Source organism: Octodon degus, unplaced genomic scaffold (genome assembly GCF_000260255.1).
Source record: "Octodon degus isolate 3935 unplaced genomic scaffold, OctDeg1.0 scaffold00017, whole genome shotgun sequence".
NCBI classification, from domain to species: Eukaryota; Metazoa; Chordata; class Mammalia; order Rodentia; family Octodontidae; genus Octodon; species Octodon degus.
In genome coordinates, this window is record NW_004524593.1 from 13,918,400 (window position 1) to 13,943,246 (window position 24,847).

At 38.7% G+C, this 24,847-nt stretch overlaps 1 protein-coding gene across 2 annotated transcripts in view; it reads right to left on the minus strand.

The window, feature by feature from the left end:
- The window catches only part of Lpgat1 (lysophosphatidylglycerol acyltransferase 1), a 76,687-nt gene that overhangs the window by 50,948 nt on the left and 892 nt on the right, over positions 1–24,847 (minus strand). For both annotated transcript variants that reach the window (XM_004626844.3, XM_023710295.1), the window contains exon 2: positions 23,959–24,219. In XM_004626844.3, coding sequence (XP_004626901.1) covers positions 23,959–24,196 — 238 coding nt within the window. In that variant the 5' untranslated portion in view covers positions 24,197–24,219. The remainder of the gene's footprint in view (positions 1–23,958; positions 24,220–24,847) is intronic.

A 24,847-nucleotide genomic window follows, 5' to 3' on the forward strand; every position in this document is an offset into this window, starting at 1 on the left:
TGACATGGATAATAGCTTCATGTTTCTGAGAAGTAACCTGTACATGGGGAAGGGGATAATAAATATTTCTAACCCCCCAAAAAAAGAAGTTTATTTTGGGAGGTAGTGGAACTATTCTCTATCTTGATAGTGGTAGTGATGATATGTAATATGTCTGCATATGTCTATCAAAATTCATAGAGTATATTACACTAAAAGTAAATTTCACTATTATGACTTATCCTACCACAAACCTGACAGACACACACACAAACATTTTCAGTAGGCACAAAGATTTTTTAACATGTTTTTAAGCTAATCAGCAAATAAATTCATATAGAAACTGAAAATGCTTTCATATGTAAATACATTTATACTGATAGGCTACCAAAGAGTACGAACAATTAAGAGTTGAAATCAATAAAATCAATGATACTAAAAACAAAAATAGCTAAAGAAGAGTAAAACTAAAAGTGACTCATTGTAAATGTCAATGAAATTTATAAAACTAATTTCTAATAAAACTAATGAAAAGAAAAATCTAATGTCAGGAATAAAAGCAAAGATATAACTATAGACAGCAAGAATATTTAAAAACATATAACAAAAAGGAATATTTAGGAACAACTTTGTAAATTTGACAGCTTAGGTGAAACTGACCAACTCCTTAAAGTGTTACTGACTACCAAAACCTATTTGAGATGAGGCAATCTAAATAGTCTATTTCTATTAAATATACTGATTTTATAGTTAAAAAAAATCTAGAAAATAATTTGCCTCAAAGTTTTACAAAAGGCTCATATATGAATAGGTTTATATGTTCATAGAAAAATTCCTCGTATTTAATTTTTTTGTGGGGTAACAGAAATTGAACTCAGGACCTCACACTTGCCAGGGAGTGTGACATAAAACCAATTCTTCATTATCTGTTGAAGAAAACAGGAAAGGAAAGAATATTCTCAATTTTATTTTATAAGCTCAATATTATCCAGATAACAAAACCAGAAAATGAACAAAAATATACTACTAATATTCATCATGAATAAAGGCAAAAAAGCAAACAGAGTATTCATATACACCATGGCCAAGTTAGGTTCATCCCAGGAATGTAAGTTTAGTGGAGTCATCCACCACATCATAGTCTAAAGAAGAAAACCCTCATGATTCTATGATTAATGTAGAAAAAAAGATTTAACAAATTTCGACATCCACTCATAATGAAATCTCCCAGCAAACTTGGAGTAGAGATTTTCCCAGTGTGATAAAGTATTTTTACATAAAACAGTTAATACGTACTAGTGTTTAAGATCCTTTCTCCCTAAGAGTAAATAGGAAAGAATAAGCGCTCCTACCCAACATTGTACCAGACTGTGTCAACCAGCTTAACAATGTAATAAAGAGAAATAAAGGCAATGCACTAAAAAGAGATAAAATTCTTATTCACAAATGACATGACTGTCTATGCAGAATATTCCAGGTAATATACAAAGGGCTGTAATTACTGAGAACACAAAAATATTATACCATGAATGAAAACAAGAAACTAAAATTTAAAATCCCACTTGTAAAAATGTGCACCCCAATGTTTATACCAGCACAGCTCATAACAACTAAAGCTTGCCTATACATACACCAAGAGATGAGCACATAAAGAAAATGTGGTTATATATACACAATGTAGTACTACTTGTTATAACAAATACATTAGAGTCATTTGTAGGAAAATGGATGCACCTTGAGACTATGATTTTTAGTGAAATAATTCAGACACAGAAGCTTAAGTATCACATGGTTTTTTATAGGAAAATATAAATAATTCAAAGAACAAAATAAAAGATAACACGAAATGGGGAGACAGACCTTTTGTGAATAGAAAGGAGATCTACAGTAAAGGGGAGGGGAAGGGAAAGGACTCAAATGTACACACATGAAGCAACTCCCCAAGATGAACGTATTCATTATATATTACCAACCTATACTAATAAAAAGTTCACCTCTCAAAGTAAAGTACTTAGCAAAAATATAAAACACTGAAATACTAAAACACTGAAAACTATCACTGATGAAGGAAACGCTCAAAAGGTATAGACACAGACATAGCCGTGTCTGTGGAATGAAAGATTTAACATAGCAAAGACATCTATTCTACTCCAAATTCATTTACAAATATAACACAGATCCAGTCAAAACCCTGGTAAGGACTATTCTTTCTAGAGATGGAATCTCAGCATTGTTTTAATCTACATCTTTTGAATGACCAGTGATACTGAACATTTTTATATATTTATTTGCTGTTTATATTTCATGAGAGAAGCATGTATTCACATCAGATGCCCATTTTTGGATTGGGTCATTAAATTGGGGGAATCTAATATTTTTCAATTCTTTATATGGTCTAGATATTAGTCGTTTGAGGAACTGGCAAAGAGAATTTTCCCACTCTTTGGGTTTTCTCTTCTTTGTTAATGGTTTCTTTTGCCGTTGAAAAGCTTTTTAATAAGATGAGATCCCAGAGAGTTATTCTTCATGACATTTTTAGTGCAATCAGTTTGCACTAATCTTTGCCTAAACCACCGTCTTCAAGAGTTCTACCTATTCTCTCTTTCAGCAGGTTTAGTATTTGTTTTACTATTTAGATCTCTGACCTATTTTGAATTTAGTTTAGAGTACAGTGAGAGACGTGTCTAGTTTTAGTGTTTGGCTTGTAGAAAGCCAGTTTTTTGTTTGTTTTTTGTTTTTTTGGCAGAAGCAGGGATTGAACTCAGGCCCTTGAGCTTGCTAGGCAAGTGCTTATTCTACTGTGTTATCTCCCTAGCCCCTGAAAAGCCAGTTTTATCAGCACCCTCTAGTATTACTTTTTTTTCATGATGATATTGTTATTTTTATTAGTATATAGCACCATTTATTAAATAAGTTATCTTTATTCCAGTGAAAGTCAAAGATAAACTGGCTAAGTGTGTTTGAAGTTGTTTCTGCATCTTTTAATCTGTTCCATTGATCCTCCAGTCTTGTTTGTTTTTTGGTTTGAGTGAGTTTGCCAGTACCATGCAGTTTTTGTCACAGTAGCTTTGTAGTATAATTTCAAGTCAGGGATTGTGATGTCCCCTACCTTGCCTTTGTTGTCCAGAACTGCTTTTGGTATTCTAGGTCTCTTCTTGTTCCAAACTGCTTTTAGGAATATTTTCTCTAGTTCTGTGAGGTATCTGTATAACCATCTTGGTAGTATGCCTATTTTCACTATATTGGTTCTTTTTACTCAAGAGCAAGGGTTATCTTTCCATTTTCTGATATGCTCTTCAATCTCTTTTACTTCCTTTGTTAGGCTGATTCTTTTCTTTTTATTTTCAATGCTATTGTGAGATGCTGTTCTCCTAATCTCTCTCAGTGAGTTTATTATTAGCAACAGGGACGCTACTGAGTTTTAAGCACTGACTTTGTATCCAGAAAGAATCACTACCATCAAGAAATCAACCAATAACAAATGCTGGCAGATCTGTGGGGAAAAAGGAATCCTTTCCTGCAGTTTGAAGTGTACATTGGTGTGATCACTGTGGAAATCACTGTGGAGATTCCTCAAAAAAACTAGGACTATAGGTCCCTTCTGATCCAGCTATTCTGCTTCTTGGTATTCTCCAGAAAGAATTAAATTTATGATACCACAATATATACGCACCCATGTTTACAGTTTGTCTAATAGCCAAATCTTGGAAATGACCCAAAATGCCCATAAACTGATGAATGGATAAAAGAGATGCGTTTTTTTTTTTTAATATACTGGAGTACTACTCAGTCATAAAGAATTGGCTTGAGATATTTTTTGTTAAATGGATGGATCTTGAAACCATACTCTTTAAGAGAAAGAAATCAGATACACACATATAAATATCACATCTTCACTCTGGTATGAGAAATTGAAAATGTAAATGCATAACAGATACTGTGAAATGGGAAGAAATTGTTCAAAAAGAAAGGGGAATGAGGGAGGAGGGAAGAGGGAAAGAAAGTAAAATGGTAAAAATAACAAAGAAGAATGGAAACGGAAACAAAGCTTTATAACAAGAGGAAGAGGGGTTGAAGGGACAGGGAAGGAAAAAAAGAAGACTCAAGACATATCATATGTAGGTACAAGGCCCATGATTAGTGTGATCATTATAAACTTCCTAATTTAAACTTAATAATTATTTAAACTTAATTTTTAAAATACCATTTGGAAAAGAAAAAAAACCTTGGAAAGGATTTTCACATACCAGTTGCTCCTAAATTTACACAGAAAGACCAATAAATTAAAACAGTCAAAATAACTTTGAAAAAGAAAAACAGAAAAACACACCACCTGATTTTAAAACTTCCTATAAAAGCTACAATAATGAAGATGGTCTGATACTAGTAAAACATACATTAATCAACAGAACAGAAAAGAGGCCAGAAATAAACAAATCACACAAATACAGTGAAGTGCTAGGGGTGGGAGTAGTGGGGATTGAACAAGGGAGGGCTGAGCCACTTTCCAAGCTCTTTTTATTTTCAGGCAAAATCCTACTAAGTTGCCCATGCTGGTCTCAAACTTATAATACTCCTGCCTCAGCCTCTAGAGTAGCTGGAGTTATAAATGTACAACGTCATGCTAACTCATAGAAAAATGATTTTTACCAACAGTGAAAAGTAAGTTGAAAAGGAACTATTTTTTTCAGCAGACTGTTGTCAAAGGTGAATGTGAATTCAAATCTTTTACCTTATAGAAAAATTAATTCCAAATTGGTCACAAGTAGCATTCACTTGTTGTTGTTTTTTTTTTTAATGGGGGGGGCAGCTCAGCCCACCAGGGGGCGGGGCTGGCTGGCATGTGGTGCTGGGAGATTGAACCGCAGTCCCCATGCTTTGCTAAGCTTGTTCTAAGTAGGTGTTTTAGACCACTGAGCCATCTCACCAGCCCAAGTAGCATTCACTTGTAAAACACAGGAGAAAAATACCTGTGACCTGGGGGTTTTATTTTATTTTTTTAATTAATTAATTAATTTTTATTTTTATTTATTTATTTTTTCCCCATAATTTTATTGAGAAACAAATAGCAATGAGACAGTTTCAAACCAAATTGGTAGGTCAGTTTCAATAATTAACACATTGCATACATTCTTCCTAGTGGTTAACTGCTGTACAAGATGCGGACATGATATCCTATTTACAAACACTATTAGAACAAATCCCTCTATTTATTAAGAGAATGTAACTATATATCTATCCTAACTATTTTGCATACACAGATACAAAATGGACATTCATCTGTATCCCCTTTTTTGTTTAGTTCCGTTGTTTGAATATTATAGGTGTGCTAACTCTGACCTGGGTTTTTACAAAGAGTTTTTAGATATTATGAAAACAAAACCCACAAAATAAAATCAGTAAATTGCATTTATTTAAAATGCAAACATTTTGTCCAGGAAATGACACTACTATGAGAATAAAATAGAAGAAAATATATGCAACCACATAGCCTACAAAGGATTTGCACTCAGAATGTATAAAGAACTCTCAAAACTTAGCATTAAGACAACAAACCAATCAATTAAAACTGGGCATAAGATTTGAGACAAAGTAGTAGAAGGTGCAAAAACAGAGGGTGAAGGAAAAGAATAAAAAAGCCACAGATAACCATTTCAAAAGGAAAGGGGAATGTGGGAGGAGGGAAGAGGGAAAGAGTGTGACTTGCCTGCCTCTCCAGCCACAGCCGCGTGCCCTAGGGTAGGCATAGGACTTAATCTAAGCTTCCTATCACTTTCTGCTCTCACACACTGTCATCATACCAGCACCTCACCATGCTGCAGGAATTTAATCCTTGCTGAGGGTAGTGTCGCACAACTATAGTCCCAGTACTCAGGAGGCTGTGGCAGGAGAACTGCCTCAGGCTCTGGGAGAGGCTGGGCTTCATAGTGAGTTTAAGAACAAACTGAACTAGGCTAGCAAAGCTCAGTGGACTACGGTGCCTGCTCAGTGCCGTGCTGGCCCCGCATCCAGGGTGCGCTGAGATGGCAACTGAGACAGGGCATGATGGTGCATGCCTGTAATCCAAGCGCTTGGGAGGCTGAAAAGAGGAGAATCGCTACGAGTCCGATCTACATAGTGAAACTCTGTAGACCCTGTCCTAAAATACAAAAACAAACAAACAAACAAAAAACTAGGCTGGTGAGATAGTTCAGCAGATCAAGCGCCTGCTTAGTAGGCAATCACAGGGACGGGGGTTTGATCCCCAGCACCACATGCCACGCCAACTGGTGCCACTCAGACTGGGCGTGGTGATGCATGCCTGTAATCCCAACACTTGGGAGACTGTAAACAGGAGAATCACTACAAGTCTGATCTAGTAGTGAGACTCTGAATACCCTGTAGGCCCTTCCCTAAAAAAAGCGAACAAAAAAAGCTTCAGTCAGCAGTGGCCACATAACCCACAGTGGCCCATCACTCAGCCTAGCTGTGTGATCTGGGTCTGAGTAAGTAAAGTTCACTATGAAGTTTGCCCAGGGACTAAACCACCCAGGGACAAGTTTCTCAGAAAATATCTCAATCATTAAACAACACATGTTTAGAATCATAAATTTGAGATTATTAAAATTAAAGGAGAAAATTAGCAAGGTTCTTGAGTAGGCAGAAAGGAACGGAATCCACACAAAGCAACTGGTTCTTGTAGGAGGAACACTGTACACTGCAGTAGAATGAAGGGGAAGAAAAGTAAGACCAAAGAGCCAGGCTTGGGGAGCAAGCCTCCCGGAGCACCACAGTCCTCAATATTGTGTTAACCAAACCCAGCAGAGGAAAAAAATTAACAATGTGAGGGAAGGAATAAAGACTGTGGTGTGGGCTTTTTTTTTTTTTTTGAGGGGTGTGAACCTAATTTTCTTTTTTTTTTAGACAGTGTCCTACTAAGTTGCCCAGGCTTGGCTTGAACTTGCAACTCTTTTGCCTCAGCCTCCCAGGTCTGTGGTTATAGGTATGCTCCACAACTCCAGCTACATTTTGTTTTAAAGATAAGAATGCCATTAGCATCTTTATATCTTGTAAAGCCAAACACGGAAGGAAACAGTTATCAAGATGAAACAAAAACATGGGATATTATCCTTGGATAAGAGACTCTTCATAGCCAAGTGAGGGGGTAAATGAATTAGGGGAGAGTGATAAGATAAAAGGGAAAAGATACAGCAAGCACAGTACCAACCAAATCCACAGCAGAGAACAGCACTAAAAATTGACCTAGGAAAGAGAATTGTTCACTAAGTGTTCACAAGCACAGAGATCTTATGTGACGCTGCCTGCGAGGAGGTGGGGAAGTCCATTAAAACCAAAGAACAGAAAGCAGAACACAAACATTCATACCAGCCAAATGCCCCAGAGACCAGTAAAGAAATGCAGTTGGGGTTAAAGCAGCTTCTGGTTGAGGGCTGGCCCTATTCCCAAAATGTGAAATCTAAGGAAAAAGAAAACAGACAAGAAAGTACTAAATCACGATCAAATGAGCAAATAGTAATTATATTACATAGCAGTACCACTTGCCCACTGGGACAGGCTTTCATTCATTGTCTCCCCACGTGTACAAGATTCCTAGAACATTCAAACCAGTATCAGTCTTGAAGTTAAGCATAAGATGAGATCTAAATTCTCTCAATAAGGATACAAGGTTGACTAAAATCCAAGTCCCTGCATCCTTGAAACCAAACCGCAGACTGTCCTCACTGCATGACCCCGCTAATGACCCTGCGTGTTTTCATGGTGTAACATGCTCAGAAGTAGAACTGCAGCTCAAAGAAAGGTTCTACCCTCTGCTAGCTCCTGCCCACAGAGCGTGGAACTCAACGACCCCAGCCTCTGTGCTCTCTCCATTGCGGCTGGCGGGGCTCCTCTCAGGATTGCTTTCAGCACCGGACAAGCCATGTGCGAACACTGGTGAAAGCCCTGGCACACCAGGTACCCCACCCAGCTTCTCTTCTCATGCGGAGCGTGACTGGTTATCTACTGTTCGCATCAAAGTTACTCACCTGACCACACAATGGAGTAAACAGGCTTTGTTTTTTTAAATGTAAGTCTTATCAGAGGATTAATAGTTCCTAATGGAATCATAGAAATGAGAAATCAACCCAAAATGATACTATATGGGTATTTATGTAAAATTTTCTAACATTTTATCAGATTTTCATTGATGAAACAAAAATTGACTATAAATATTTCTAATACAGATCTACTAATAAGAAAAATGAAATCCTTGGAAGAGATAATATCTTGCTTATTAACTTGTGTCTGAAATTAGTGTTTTTGTATCAGCAGATTGACTGCAATGCTCAGCTATATAAACTCTTCTTAGCTGGAGGGGACAAACAACGCCGGAAGTGAGCTGGACTGAGCCCAAGCACTGCAGTTTGCCAACCGCTCCAGTAAAGTATTACAAGAAAGAACAACTCTTGCCCTTAAGCAACTGACAAGAGACAAGAACACCAAAAGTGAAATGGTGAAGAAACATGAAACAGAACTCCGAAGGTCAGACCATGTAGAGCAGTGACTCTGAACCTTTTCAAGAATGAACATTCTTTTTTTAAGGAAAAAAAAAAAAAAGTGGCAGACCTCTGTACAGTAGTTCTCATACCAAGTGAAAGCAAATACAGTCTACAAGGCTTTTAAAGGATTTCTTATTAACAGAAACTACACACACTAGGAAAATATTAGCTCATATTTACAAGACACATCATGTATTCATTCACAGAAGGCTCTTAATCTGTGTATGAATTCCTGACCCTGGGGGATGACTCCTAGTACTGCAGAAAATCTCAGCCCAATGGTTAAGCAGCAAGGGAGAGGAGATACCAAAGAGATTTACAAAAAGAAAGGAGCCAGTGGGAACTAGAGCAGTGGGAAGAGTACTGTAGGTTTAGATAGACAGGAAAAAGTTATTAAACAATGGGAGAACAGATTTTAGGAAAAGAGTACAAATGAAAAAATGCAGGGGGCTGTGGGAGAGTGCTTTACTGCTGAACAGAGCTGGGAACAGACCAGACCATGGAGGCTCTGGATCTCTCTGCCCATCTCTGCCACCAGAGCCCACGTTCCTGTGCTTTGCACATACACATAGCGTTGTAGACGTTCTCTCATTTGATCCTCACCAGAAGTTTCATGAATACATCAGCTGTGTAACAAAATTATCTCTGTTCTACCAGGTACAAGCCTGACTGTGTCAGGACTGAGACTTTTCCATCTTAAAAATAAAATGTTCAAGAGGCTTCACATGATCCTATATCCCTCCTGCAACTGCTGTCCTCTATTCCTTCAGGGGCAGACCTCTGCAGAGTCAGGCATTCTGTTGCCATTCTATCGTTTCCCACTCATCTCCAACCCCTTCCAATCTCATTTTCAGCTCTACGCCTCACAGAATCTGCTCCTGCCAAATGTAACAAATATCAATGAGTTCTCATCTCTAAACAGGTACTCAACAGGGTCTGTGGGCGCCCACCCTACACACAGGGGTGGCATTGCTGGCTTCTGGGACACTGTGCTCTCGGGGTGGGCATTCCATTCTCTCCAGCTGCTCCTCCTGAGCCTCCAAATGTTGCAGCTCTCTAGGGTCAACCCCGGCCTCTCTCAGTGCTCGCATTCTCCGTAGATCATCTGCCCATCTCTACAGCTTTAAACATCACTGAAATTTTACAATGTCTCTCTCTAATGCAGTTTTTGACTTTCACTTGAAAGTTTTCTTCCACACAATGAAAGTTTGTAAACGTTTTTCCCTTCACTGCTCCTTCTCTGAATTTCCCCACCCACCCAGAGCTCCCAGCAGAAACCTCAGGGGCATCCCTGTCACTTGTCCCATTACTGTATCCTCCATGTTCAATCCCTCGGTCAATGTGGGAATCTTCTTGCTTGTAAAGCTCTCTGATTGAGGGTTGGCCAAATAGCTCAGTGGATTAAAGCACCTGCAAGAAGGCACAGGGGCCAGGAGTTCTATCCCTGGGCCTGCCATGCCGGCCCTGCCCCCAGGGCACCCTGAGACAGCAACTGAGACTAGGCATGGTGGCGCATGCCTGTAATCCCAGCTCATGGGAAGCTGTAAACAGGTGAATCACTACGAGTCTGACCTAGTAGTGAGATCCTGAACACCCTGTAGACCTTTCCCTAAAATTAAAAAAAAAACAAAAAAAAAAACCATAAAACCCTTTCTGATTAGTTCACTTAGTTCCATCTCCACTGTCATTACTGCTAAACCAGTCAACTAACACGTTCACATGAGTACGTGAGACTCTTCCAGAGGACCACCCACATGCATGCATACACACACGCACAAGTATGCACACACCTTCCTTCTTTCTAATCCTTTCCCACAAACCCAGCCGAATATAGAATTACAAGAAAGAATCTGATTTCACCATTGTCTTGCTTAAAACTGTCTTCCTAAGAAAAACTCCAGACTCCTTCAGAGGCACACAGGCCCTACTCCTCATGCCTCATGGGCCCATCCTGCAGTGACCTTTTCTTCGCTTTGTCCTGGAACACAACATATCCCCTCTGCCCTTGCACACATCGTCTCTCCTCCTGGCTTCAGCTGGGCAACTCCTTCCTCCTGGAGTCTCAAGGAGGCCACTCCTTCTAATAATACCTTTAAGCCTGGGCTCCTGTCACACCCTCATGCACCTGTGCTATTGTGGTGTCCTGCAGATCACCTGCCCCCGTTGTCTCCTCCCACACTGATAGGTAAACATACAAGAACAGGAGCCTGACACAAGTAGGCATGCAAGTGTCTTCCAACAAAGCCAAGTTTGCCGATCTTCAAATATACCTATAGTCACTTAGACATGCCCTTCCACAAAAGGTAGCACAGCTGTTTTCCTGCACATTAGTATATTAATAATAATGAAAGTTATTTACAGAATGCCAAAGACCAAGCTATTCACTTGAGATAAACATCAGGTTTCACAAGAGACAAATATCACAACCACCATTTTCACAGACCATGCAACTGAAGCTCAGAGAAATTAAGCAACTTGTTCAAAGTTACACAACTAGTGAGGGGTGTGGCAAGATCCAAACTCACATTAACTCCAAAGACAAGGTGTGACTGGGTGTGGTGGCTCATGCCTATAATCCTAGGGCTTGGGAGGCTGAGGCAAGTAAATTGCCACAAGTTTGATGGCAACCTGAGTGACAACAGTGAGTTCAGGCCAGCCTGGACTACACAGTAAGACTCTAAAAAAAAAATAAATAAATAAAAAAAAGACAATGTTTGAGTCCCATACATTGCTAACCCTAATATCTTATTTAATAATTTCCACCATTTGTTGAAGATACATCTGTATACACCCACTTGAGTATTTCAAATACATATAAATATTAGAAACTTAAAGTGATTTTAAGTCTCTAATACACAGTTTAGATATATCCCACCATATAAAATAGCCTGTGACAATGACTCCAAATGGCATCCTTGCTCCTCTTCCATGTAACCTGTACATTCTACACAATACATTTACTCCCAGCTAACTTTGTCCTCTATAAGCACTTTACCTGTACGAATGGAGCCGCCACATCAGGTGATATGTGCACACCATTCTCTTTTCTTCAGAAAACATTTTACTGGTACATTTTGAACAGAGCTCATACCAAACTCTACTATTCCCCGAAATAATCTATCCAAATAAAAATGATGATAAAAATCCTTATGGTAGAAATTAAATTACACTGTCTAGCCCAATATTCTGCAAATCAATAACGTTGCTAATTGGCAGCAGGTGGTAAGAGTTGACTACGCAATTACCCAACCAGATATGTCTACTAATAAGGTCCAGTTTTTCTGAGAGTAATAATTCTGGACAATTCCTAGTAAAATACCTAACTAGTATACATTTTCCCAACACAGAGATAGGAAAAGGTCAATTAACCCAACTGTGACTATTAGCTCAGAAAACCATTATTCTAACTTAATAAACATTTTAAAATTGAAAATGGTTTAAGCTTTCTGAGAAGTGAAATAGCCTTGTTATTAAGATCATGATAGATAACAAAAAGAATCTTGAATCTTTAAAGAATCAAAATACAGCAAAAACATATTTAATGATCAAGATTCTTCACTAAAGCTACAGTAATCAAGACAGTGTGTTACAGGTGTAAGGAGAGACATACACATCAATGGTAGAGAATTAAGAGTTCAGGAATAAACACATACCTCTATGGCCAACTGAGTTTTAACAATGACAGGAAAATCATTCAATGTGGAAAAACTAGTCTTTTTAATTTGTCTTTGTCCATGATTCTAGGACAACTGGATGGGCACACATAAAAGAATGAGCTATAAACTCTTACCTCGCTCTATAAAAAAAAATTAACCCAAAATGGTTCATCGCACTAAATATAAAAGTTAAACTCTTAAAAACAGGTATGAACTTCATGAACTTGAATTCAGCAATGGTTTATGATACTAAAAGCACAATCAACCAATGAAAAAATAGAGTCTAGTAGCCAGAATTTAGAAAGAATTCTTAGAATTTGTATTAATCAGTTTCGTATTATAACAAATACCTGAGCCAGATTAACCTTATAAAAGAGGTTTATATAGCTCACAGTTTTGAAGGCTAAAGTACAAACGGCCAGGGAGATGGCACAGCAGAATAGGCGCTTGCCTGGCAAGTGCAAGGGCCTGAGTTCAATCCCCGGTTCCGCCAAAATAAATAAATAAATAAAGAAAGAAAGAAAGAAAGAAAGAAAGAAAGAAAGAAAGAAAGAACGAACAGCAGGATGCATGTGTAGGCAAGCTCCTCCCCCTTAGTTGTGTCACCTTAGAGTGGATTACAATGGTACGAGCAAGCTGATCACATCACCCAACAGGAAGTCAGACCGGGTGGGGTTGGGTCAGGCTTTCTAACAACCCTCCAGAGAAAACTACCAGAAGAGTCATCCTTTAAAGGGCTGCCCCAACTGACTAGGACCTCCCATGAGGCTCTCTCTTTTACTGTCCACACTATCTCCAAATGTTGCCATCCTGGGACCAAGATTCCAAAATATGAACTTCTAGAAGGACAAGCATCATTCAAAGTTTAGCATAACTCAACAACAGAGAGACATCCAATTCATTTGTCCAAGACGTACAAATGGCTAGTAAATACATAGGAAGATCACTAACCCTTAAGGAAATGTGAACTTAAGTTACAATGAGGTATCATTTCACATACATTTGGATGACTAGAATTTTTTAAAAAGTAAGTGGAGTACTTATGAGGATGTAGAGAAACTGGAACACTCCTAAACTGCTGGTAGGATTGTACATTAGTACAGCTGTTATGGAAAACAGTTTGGCAGTCCCTCACAAATTAAACATAAAATTACCAAATGATCTAGCAATTGACTCCTAAGTCTAAGAGAAAAGAAAACATATGTCCATATAAAATGTGTACATGATTATTCACAAGGCATCATTCATAATAACCCAAACTGCAAACAATCCAAATGTTTATTAACTGATGAACATATAAAAAATGTAGTTGTCCATATAAAGGAATATTACTTAGTCATACAAAAGGATAAAATACTGACATGTGTTATAAATTGGGTAAACACTGAAAACATATTAAGTGTAAAAACCTAGACACAAAAGATCACATATCATCTTATTCCATTTATATAAAGAGTTCAGAATAGGAAAATCCATAGACATGAATCCTACTTTAGTGGTAGCCAGGGAAAGAGAGGAGGTGGGAATGGGGAGTGAGGGCTAAGAGGTTTGGAGTTTCTTTTGAGGGTGATGAAATGCTCTGGATGTAGGAGTAATGGATGCTCAATCATGTTAAAATACTAAAATACACTGAGTTATATACTTTAAAATGTAACTGCTAAGGCATATGAATATTTCAATATATATATATATATATATATATATATATATAGTCATATGCTTACTACTAAAGCTATACTGAATACAGTTTTGCTTTTGGAAGACTTAGAAGCATCTTGATGCATCTAAATTATGTATTTTTTTCATTTAAAGTGTCAAAGGAAAACTTGTAATAGCATATGTAAATTGCATATTATATACATGATTCACATGGCTTTCTAAAGTTTAGTGAAGTTTAAAAAGTTTGAGAAGGTGTTTTGCTAGCAAAATCTAGCAGATACTAAACCTTAAGAAAAAGCGTAAGTATAAAACTAACCATTTTACGAACTGCTAGTTAACTATACTATAATTTATAGTGAGAAATGGACCAACCAAGCTTGCTTTGTTTTTTTAATAACAAAGAAACAACTTTTTTTTTTTTTGTCTTTTTGAGACAAGGTCTCACTATGCAATTCAAGCTGGCCTTCAACTCACTTTGTAGCCCAGGCTGACCTTGAACTCGCAGCAATCCTTCCTCAGCCTCCTCAGTGCTGGGATCACAGGCCTGGACCACTACACTCGGCTAACACATTTTTAATGATCTAGACTTTATATAAATATATTCATAAGAAATGAGATACTGTACTCACTAATGAGTGTATGAACAGCAGGAAACTCCCCCAGTGTGATGGCATAGTACTTGAAACTTAAAAAAGCTCTTGCTAAAGGTGCTTTATTTTTCAGTTCCCAATGAATGCCTTTACCTCCTGAAACTAGTAATTGAGATCTCATGTCCAGCAGGCACAGACTAGTAACTGTAACTTGGTTTTTTAATCCCTCAGGTCTCTGAGGTGCATGCAGGTAATAACATAACTGAAGCAGACGCAAGGGTAGGGAAAGAAGAGGTGGCAATGCAAGAGCTGGAGAACACAGACCCCACCGAAAGGTGGCAGCCACTTGACAACTCTGGCAAATTGCTTCCCGCATGAATGACACTTGGCATAGCCCAATTTCAAGAATCACCATAAATATTTTTTTTCATGGAATCTGTATAATTTAAAAATGTTGACAACTAATTTTTTAGTTTAAATACTGCTGAGTCAATAAGCACATCAGCTATTGAACACAGCCATTAAGTTTAAAAACTGAAAAGAACTCCTTAAAACAAAGACCAATTACTTAGTAAAGCCTAACTTTAGGAATGGTAAACTTACTCATTTTTAGTAAGTTTTATCAAAGTTTAGGAGATACTGGTGAGCCTAGCTTTCAAAGTAGTCTAAAGACCAGACTAGAAAAATGTTCTAGGGTCACATTTCATTCCTATTCCTTTCTGAAGCATCAGAGGTAATGAATTTCATTCATTCATTTTGATCAAACTTTCTTACTTGAAGCCAATTAGAACAAGGGTGGCTGTCTTAATCATATGCACTGGTAAACAGTCCGAGAATCAAACAATTTGGGAACCACTGGGAAGGAGAAGAAAACCTAACAGATTTTGGAACTTCATGACTTTGGCACACATGTCAAAGAAAGTTCACTGGATGGTAAAACTGGTCTCCACTTCCTAACAATCAACTAGAGCACAGTAAAATGACAACAGTGCTATCTGAATTAGAACTGCACAGTGGAAGAATCTTGTGTTGCAGTTCCTGGTATGAACATGACAGCATTATAGATATAAGATCCCCTGGAAAATACACAAAGCAACAAGGAGAAGAGAAGGGAAAAAAGAAAAAAAAAAAAAAAACCCTCCTCATCAGCAAATCTAGGAGAACAAAGCTATGAAAACTCTGACAGCAGGACAGAGATCAAAGCAGAGTCCACACTGGGATGGCTGTCGGATCCTGACAGTCCAGTGAGGCATGTGATAAAACCAGCAAGGGCACAGCCCACCTCCCTAAGGAAAGGGGTCTGTTGGCACACTGGGGTGGTATCCCTCTGGAGGACATCCATAACTGGCACAAAAGGCCTCCCATTTGGTCTGCCTTGGAAAGGAGGACTTGTGGCCAAGTGCCCTACGTGTAGAAGACCATCTTGGAGGCAAAAACCTAGAAACTGTGCTGGTCTTTTTCCCAAATTTCCTAAAAGAACTCAGGAAAATCTAATTCATTTAAGTCATAGGAATAAAAAGGCTAGTGCCATGTCACTGTCCAAGAAGTCCTATAAGAAAAGTGTAGAAATGAGAGGCGAAAGGCACCAGCTACTACCCCACAGAGCATTCACCACAACAATACTACAATGGAGAAGGTAAAAATTACAATAAAATATTCCTGCATGAGTTTAAGAAAATCAGTGACATTACCACATTTGAGTAAGGCCACAGAGCAGAAATTCAACAGCTCCAAGGAGAAATGTCGAGGTAACAGTAATAGAGAAGCACGAGCTGGCATAAGTTGATAAGACAGAGATGAAGAAAACTATCAGAGAAATGAGAAAGAAACTGAAGAGAAAAAGACACTGCAGAAAACACAGTAAGAGACAATATAAAGAAATGAAAAAGCATACAAAAAGATTAAAGGGGAAATAATTGTTATAAAAGACACAGAGAAAAACTCACCATACAGAATCTGCCAAAAACATGTGCATATCAGGGAAAGAAAAACTTGTATAAATATTTTAATATTAAATTCATTGAAACACCATGAAATTTATATGTTACACCTGCCTCTGCAATTATAAGGGGCGCTCAAAGTGGCAGCCAGTAGCTTCTATACACTTAGTCCAGCAAAGTGCTGAAGCATATATAGTTTTGTTTTTTTTTTTTTTTTTGGTGGACTCTGCATAACTATGGTATCCAAAAACAGAAAATCAAAATAATATCATTAAAGACAATGGTCTTGAAATAAAATAGACTTGAGTCTATGTATTAGAAGAAAATACATGTACCAGGAAAATTCATCTAAGCATTTAACACCAACATATTTGAGTAAAGTTACTAAACATCAAAAGCAAAGAGAAAATGTTTTATAAAAATGTGCACAAAAGGTCAAGTAACTCATGAGAAGAACATTCAAGCTGGCGTCACACATCTTCACAGTCACATTCAATGATGGGGATATCTGGACAATGCTGTCAAATTCTGCAGGAAAAAAGTATCAGCCAAAGATTTTATAACCTACTAAGGTACCCTTCGAGTGCAAGCAACAAATCGAAGTTCTGAAACTGTTACAAGAAAATATCACCATTTTTTTCCCCACAATCCCATCTTGAGAAACTAAAGTTTAAGCATTTCTTACCTGAAATAGTTTGGACTACAAGCATGTGAATTTCAGATTTTTTAAAGGGGAGATTGTGGGATATGTACACATAATAAGATTTCTTGGACATGAGATCCAAATCCAAACACGAGGGTCACTTAAGTTCATCTACACATCAAACTTTTACCCTGAAGACAATAACTTTATGCAGTACTTTTTAAGCTCCTACATCTGACCAAGATCCATGATCACATGGGGTTAGTTGTGGAGGTTTCTTCTTGTCATGTCTACTCTCAAAAATTTTAGGGTTTTAGAGCATGTCCGATTCTGGATTTCTAGATTAGGAAAACTCAATTTATACTACAGGATGGACTTTAAACCAACCAAAGGTTGACGGGAAATTTTCACAAAAATATTTGAGTATTACACTATTTAACTGCAGAATACAAAAAAGACGGACACAAGGGGATAAAACAATATAAACAGGGATCATAACAAGGTACAAATGCAAATACCATAGATTGGAGAAGGGAGAAAGTAAGGCGAATGAATAACCTTTCTTGCTATCTTGATGAAATGGCCAGGAGCCAATAAGCAGCCTGAGAGCTCACAATTAAGTGGAAGCACAAGCACACAAGCACACAAGCACACACAACAGCATAAATGCATACACTATTGTGAATAAATACTAGGGACAGGAGAAAGAGTAAAGACAGAGTTAAAAAGAATATTTCCTTTGTTATAGAAGATTTACTATCAATAGAGATCTAAGGATATTATATAAAGTAATTAATAAGACAGAAACACAAAGCTTCCTAAATATCTGAACAAAAAAAGCAAAGAGAAATAGACTATACAATGTAAGACTTAAACTTTATATATCTATAAAAATATAAACAGATGAGTTTTATGAAACTTCCAGGACACTATACTACAAATATTTTCACTGAAGCAATGATTTCTTTTTTCTTTTTGGAACAGGGTCTCAATATATACTCCAGACTGACCTTGAACTTGCTATATAGCCCAGGCTGCCTTCAAATACACCATTTTGCCGTGCTCTCCCAAAAGATGGGATTACAGGCATGTGCCACGTGTAGCTGGAAGAAACAATTTTTTAACCAATTGCAGAAATCCACAGCTGTGATACTGCTTTCAGGTACTACAGCTGCAGCTTGAGAAAAAGATTTCAAGTTTTCGAAACAAAAGGGCATATGGGGTAGTAAAAGAAACACTCTAGGAACATTATCTGAAGATCAATATTGGCTCTTTAAATAGAAAAATAGTTATGAAAACATCAGTTAATGCTTAAGAGGAAGTAACTGGAAATCTCTTTCAATTTCAACAATAAAAGGAGAAGAGATAATAATAGTAAGGAACTGATAAAATTGCAAGCATAGGGCCAGGGATACAGCTCAGTGGCACAGCGCGTGCCAGGCACCTGTGAGGTCATGAGTTCGAGACCCAATAAAAAAAAAAAGTTGTGAGCATACCCAGCTAGTAAAGTGACAAAGTGAAATCATAGACTCACTAATGTGCAGCATTAATTAACATTGCTTGGTTTATATTTCAGTAACTGATAGCTAATATTACCACAAAGATATAAATTTCAAATGGATACGTCACTTAATCTTTTAACTCCATTACAATCAGTGATAGTAAAGTTAGAGAAGACATCACAGAAAAATATTTTTCTTATGGGATTTTAAAAATTACAGCAAGGGAGATAGCTTGGTGGCACAGGCGCCTGCCTGGCAAGCACAAAGTCTGAAGTTCAATCCCTGATACCAAAAAAATTACATGAAGTTTTTAAAAAATAAAAATTACAAAAGCCAGGAATTTGAAGCCACTTCCCCTTCCCTAAGTTATGTCTTCCTTTTCTGCTGCACCTTCTGGGGACTCTAGATCAGGAGCCCCTCTCTGAACCCTGCAGTGTGGCTGGGTCTAACATTACTTGGTGTATCAAGGCTGGTATGCTGCGCCATGAACTGCTTACAGTCAGCAATGGTGCCTGTGCATCTCATTGCTTCCATTAGCTGTCTCCAAAAGTAACAGAAGTTCAATGGAAGAGTTGGGGTTGACTAACAAGTATGTATTTTATAAGATTTGGTTCAGGGTTTATGGGCTGACCTTTTAGGAAGGTAAGTAGCTTAGACTCAAGAAAGAAAGGATCATTCAAGATGGAGACACCTGGGCCAACAGTGTAGCTCAGTGCTAAAACACTTATGTGAGACCCTATGTTCAGCCCTGGCACCACAAGCAAACAAAAAAGAACTTCTGAGCACTCCGCAGGCATCAAGCAACGAATCAGGTCACAAGTTAGAGAGAAGACCCAGTGGCACGGAGTACATACACATCTCACCCCCCACAAGGAGTCAATAAATTTGAGTTACAGCTTGATCAACTCAGCTAGCCCTCAAGAGTTCTCCCAGTTGCCTGCCCTTTCCACTAAAATGATGCCTTTCAAATGTTGACACACTCCTAGTAAAAAGCATATTTTGTAGCAACACTCAGTACAGATTCATAATTTCTGATCTTTTCTACTTAATTCTATTCCATTTCACTTTTTTTAAAAAAATAAATCTTCTATACTGCCCAGAATAGCCTTGAACTCCTCCTGCCTCAGCCTCCTAAATAAACTGGGATTATAGGCATGGACCATCATGTTCCAGGCAATCTCACTTTTTAGAAATGCTCATCTTGACACACTAAACTGGTTCTACGACTCAAACGTTAAAATACTCCTCTAGATATACATTTTTAAAATTTTCTCTAAGGTTTCAAGGTCAGGAGCTAGAACTGTATAGTTCAATCGTAAAATGCTGCCTAGCATGCATGAGACCTTGAGTTCAAGCCCTAGTACACACATGCATGCAGACATGCATGGGTGCGCGCGCACGCACACACACACAAATTTCAAGGTCACATTTAATTCCTAAATATTTTTCTTATACAACAAATCTGCATCCCAACAGCAACAAAAAAAGCAGACTATCAAATAATAAAATAGCTGACAAAAATGAACAGAGCCACAGCAGCTGGGGGCGAGGGGAAGCTAAACTCAGTCTGTCATCAGCTGTCCCCAAAGCCACCCCAAGTAAATCCAAGGAAAACAGCATTTGCTGAGCAAGACAGCTTGGTGACAAGTCCCTGGGCAGCCTAACTACCTGCCAGCCAGACTTGGGACCCAGACTCTCACTCTATATGGAAATTCTAGAGCACCCATTTACACTGAATACCTCAAACTATTACAGGTACAGAGGCTAATTAAATGTGTTTGGATGATATAATCTCATTAGAATAAGTGAAAATCAAAATAAACATTTAAAATAAAGGGGGGGTAGGAAGATAGCTCAATAGAATAAGTACTTGCTTAAAAAGGTTTTTTTTTTGCCTGAAAAATCTCTCTGAAAGTCCCCTACATATAGAGGAAGCAGCAAAAGTGAATTATTTACTTGCTGTATCTTCTGGTTTGCTCTTTTAAAATATAAGGACAAAGGTAATACAAAACTCATCCCTGACATGAGCTGTCCAGAAAGCACTTCTGCAAAAAGAAAAGTTACCATCATGCTACCTTAAATACAAGGAGCAAATTAAAGGTGAACAAATCCCACTGCCTTCAAAGTATGTTCAAGAAATATGTAACTTTGAAAAAGATAAACTCAGAAACACGCATAAAGAGCAGAAAATCCCTCTTCTCTCTCTCTCTTTGGCATCCTTAGGAATTCTCCAGCTGAGAATGCATACCAAGTATTGGAATGTTCACTGAGCTTCTTTTGCTTGCTGGTTCACCATTCCACATTAAAGAACTATGTCTGGGGTTTTTTTGTTTTCTTTTTTGATACAGGGTCTTGCTATGCAGTTCGAGCTGGCCCTATGCTCACTTTTGTAGACTTCAGGCTGTTCTTGAACTGGCCCCAATTCTCCTGTCTTAGTCTCCCTAGTGCTGGGATTACAGGTGTGCACTACCACACCCAGTTCTGGGGCCAGCACAGCGTGCGGGGCTGGGGATTGACCTAGGTCCTTGCATTTGCCTGGCAGGTGCTTATGCCTCTGAGCTATCTCCTCAGCTCACCATGTCTGCTTTTAAAGGACTTTTTCTTCCAGTCTTGGGGACTGAGCTCATCATCACTGAGCAACAGCTCCAGTCCATGCCTTTTTTCTTTTTGAGAAAAGGTCCTAAGTTGCCATGGTGGCCTTGAACTTATGATCTCCTAGCTCAGCCTGCTGCAGAGCTAGAATTACAGGTGTACACCACCACACAAGGCTAAGGCACTGATTTTTGTGATGTCTGACTCAAATTAAAGGCAAATTCACAAACTTTAACAGATGTTCTTATTTCCCCAAAAGACATCTAGTTACTTGAGATGCTAGGACTTAAACCGAGGATGGAAATTTGTTTAAAACTAGAAAAAAATGTTCCTTTTGCAAAGATAAAACACCATTTTTCTAAAATGGAGAAAGCATAAATTACTACTTATTAGTTCTGACCAACAGAACTTCACGATGATGAAAGTTTTCTCTAGCTGCACTAATCCAGTGGTCACTAAGCCACCTGGTACTGAGCATTTGAATGCCACTTGTGTGACGGAGCTGAATTTCCATTTCATATTTAAATTCACCTAAATGTACACAGTCACATGCAGCTAGCCACTTTCACATGGGGCAGTGCAGGTGAAATAACCACCAATCCTCATCAGCAGACTGACTTGTCCTACACTGAATGTTACAATTTGAAAAGTTACTGTTCATATTCAATATTCAGCTTTAAGTCTTCCTTAAAAGTGGTTTCTCAACAAAATTTCGGCAATTGTTATTGTAAAGCGTGAACGTACCAGATCTGCAGAGCAGAACTCTTTTAGGAATGTTCAATTTTCAATCTGTGACACTCGTAATAGGTAAAGGCAGGAAAGGTAAGAAGAACACAGTCTTCTTGATCCAAAGGGAAGAAATGAAACACATAACCCAAAGAAAGGTTCATCTAGCCCAACACTTTCTATGGATATACCTGCTCATCAACTCCTGTTGAGATCTGCTGCTTCAAATCCAGTTGTGGCTTTCAACAAAATCCATTCCATTTGTTTGACCTCCTGACTCTATTCTGTTATGATCAGTCTGTGATCATATCCTCTGAAATCAAGTGTTCTACCTATGAGAAAATCATTTAAAACATACATACTACCCTAAGAAAGAGCTACCTCAAGAAAACGTTCAAATAAACATTGCAGCTGTGCTATAGCCACAGGATGACTAACTTCAAGCAGCAACACTGCAGTCCTTATAATTTCAAGGTCAATGACAAATTATTTTTTTCACTTTCCTATCATGCTGACATAAATATTTTATACACATATGAACACAAACATTTCAGTAATTTCACTTTAACTGGGCCAGACTTCTAAAAATCTGTTTCTAAAGAATATAGCTCATTTTAGGGGTCGGGGAGATGGCTCAGCGGAATAAGCGTTTCCCTGGCAAGCGCAAGGGCCTGAGTTCAATTCCCAGTTCCACAAAAAAAAAAAAAAAAAAAAAAAAAAAAAAAAAAGAATATAGCTCATTTTAAACAAGCAAACTTTACAAAGAATAAAGCCACCAGTATCACAGCACATTTGGGAAAACCCAAGCTATATCAAGCAAAGCCATTCCAAGACAGCAGCACAATTCAGGTAACAAAATTCGGCATCACCAATTACAACTTCCATTTCTTTCCTCTACCACTGCTGTTGCTATCACCAGGTCCTAAAAAAAGAACTAGAAGCTTACCTACTTTATTGAAAAGCACTGAAATCCCTACAAGATTCAGAACAAGTATACCAGGAGTCCCTGTGTCCTCGGTGTATAATCAATAGCATAAAAGAAAAGAGTCAGAGCATTCTGACAGAGCCAGCATCCACCAGGCTCCAGGAAAGCTGTGTACGGTAAGTCCTTCCTCCTGGGCATGGATAAAACCTGCAAATGCAGCCTGGGCAGAAGAGAGGGAGACAGGATTTAAAATGGAGAACTGCCTCGCTGCTTGCCACTTAGAGTGTGTACCCGTCAGGGTCCCAGAACCTGCTGCCCACAGTCTAACCATCTCTGTGTTAAAGCCTCCACATCTGCCAAGCGCTAAGAACATCAAGGTGTTCTTCACTATCCCAATTCTTAGAGGAAAAAGACTCCACTGAATGTAATAAAAGATGCTGCATTTTCACATGAGGAGCATAAGTACTCAAAGTACATAAGGTTTAAAAGCAGAAAATAAACACTTCTCATTTAGTTCCGTAAAAGTCTAATTCAGAACAGTTACTCCTCCTCCCCAAATGCTACTTAAAAGCAGAAACTGAAATGCAAAGACACTCAAGAGATAAATTAGCTTAATATAGATAATTTAATTTTTTAAAATGTAATACTTTTGTGAGATAAAATATAGATTCTAAAAAACAGAATGAACAGAGAGCCTTTTTTGGTCTGTTTTATACTGTTAGCAGTACACAATTAGATTAAATGAAAAACTTATTAAACTCTTGTAGCCCAAATACTATTCAGTCACTTGTCTACATTCCCAGTGTTTTTAAGCCAAATACCTTACATCTTCACTTTATATGCCCTGAAGTTCTATAGAAAGAACTCCTATTACTCTTTGAGAGCTTTTGTAGCCTGGGTCTAATAAATAAACATCAATCACATTAAAAACATTATTTAAGGAATTTATCAATTTTAATTACAAAAGAGTATCTTTTGTAATTAACACGATAACTACAAAGTATAGCTTGAGCTATATTTTGTAAGCTTAATATAGCTTGAGCTTCCCTGTGACAATCTGACAGGAAACCCAACAAGACTTTCTATTTATTTTTTTCAACCGTGTAAGCATAACAGCATCTTCAGCTCAAAGCAGATATACTTAATCATGGCTCCTGACTTAGGCACATTTTTTTTATACGCATTAAACAAAAGTGCTCTAGCTCCTACCTGTGTATCCTGCATGCCAGCCCCAGGAAGCCACCATTCCCAAGAGCCACTTGTACATGATCCCTTCGATACACCAGAACCGCTTACTGTCCAGCACGCGAAGGGGCTGCAGCAGAATTAAATAGCAGATGTAGGATGGAATGGCAACCAGGTTGTTGGCGACCATGAAGGTGAATCTCAGCAGGGCTTTCACCAGGATCCAGCCCAGCCGAGGCGCTTCCTCCAAAGTCACAGCCATTCTCGCACTGGAGTCGGTCCTGCCTGTCTGGGAGGTGAAAGGAGAACTCATTTACGAAAGAAAATAGATGAAACACATCTAAAGCAAATAGTCACCAGCCCAGGAGCTGACTGCAGCACCCACAGAAAAGAAAAGCGAGGATGGCCAAGCTGGCCGGGTGTAGTATCTCGGGGATCTGCTGGGGAAATTCCTGCAGGGGACAGAGAGCGAACAGCAGCACCGCACAAGGTCAAGGGAGCGTGCACCGAGGCGCGCGGGTCACAATCTGTCCAGCAATGATAGCACCATGTCCACTTGGACTTCAGCGCAGAAAAAGGGTCCCACTTGTTTCTGACACCCTCGCTGTCCCCAAACGGAGGACACCAGGGACACGAGGGAAACGTGGGTGACAGGAGCGCCAGGGAAACGAGGGTGACAGGGACCGCTCGGTGCGGTCCCCCGGACCTCGTGGACCTCGGTGTCCCGGCCGCCACCGTTCTCGTACATCACTCACTCCATTCAAAGGTCTCTCGCCGCACCGAGGCGAGACGCTCTTTCGGAGCCATGGGGGATTTGTTTTTAACAGGGGGGTCAAGAGAGGGGAAGCGCGCAGAGGAAGAAAGCAGGCGACGCGGCGACCGCGCGGCGGGGCGGGGGAGGGGCGCGGGCCGG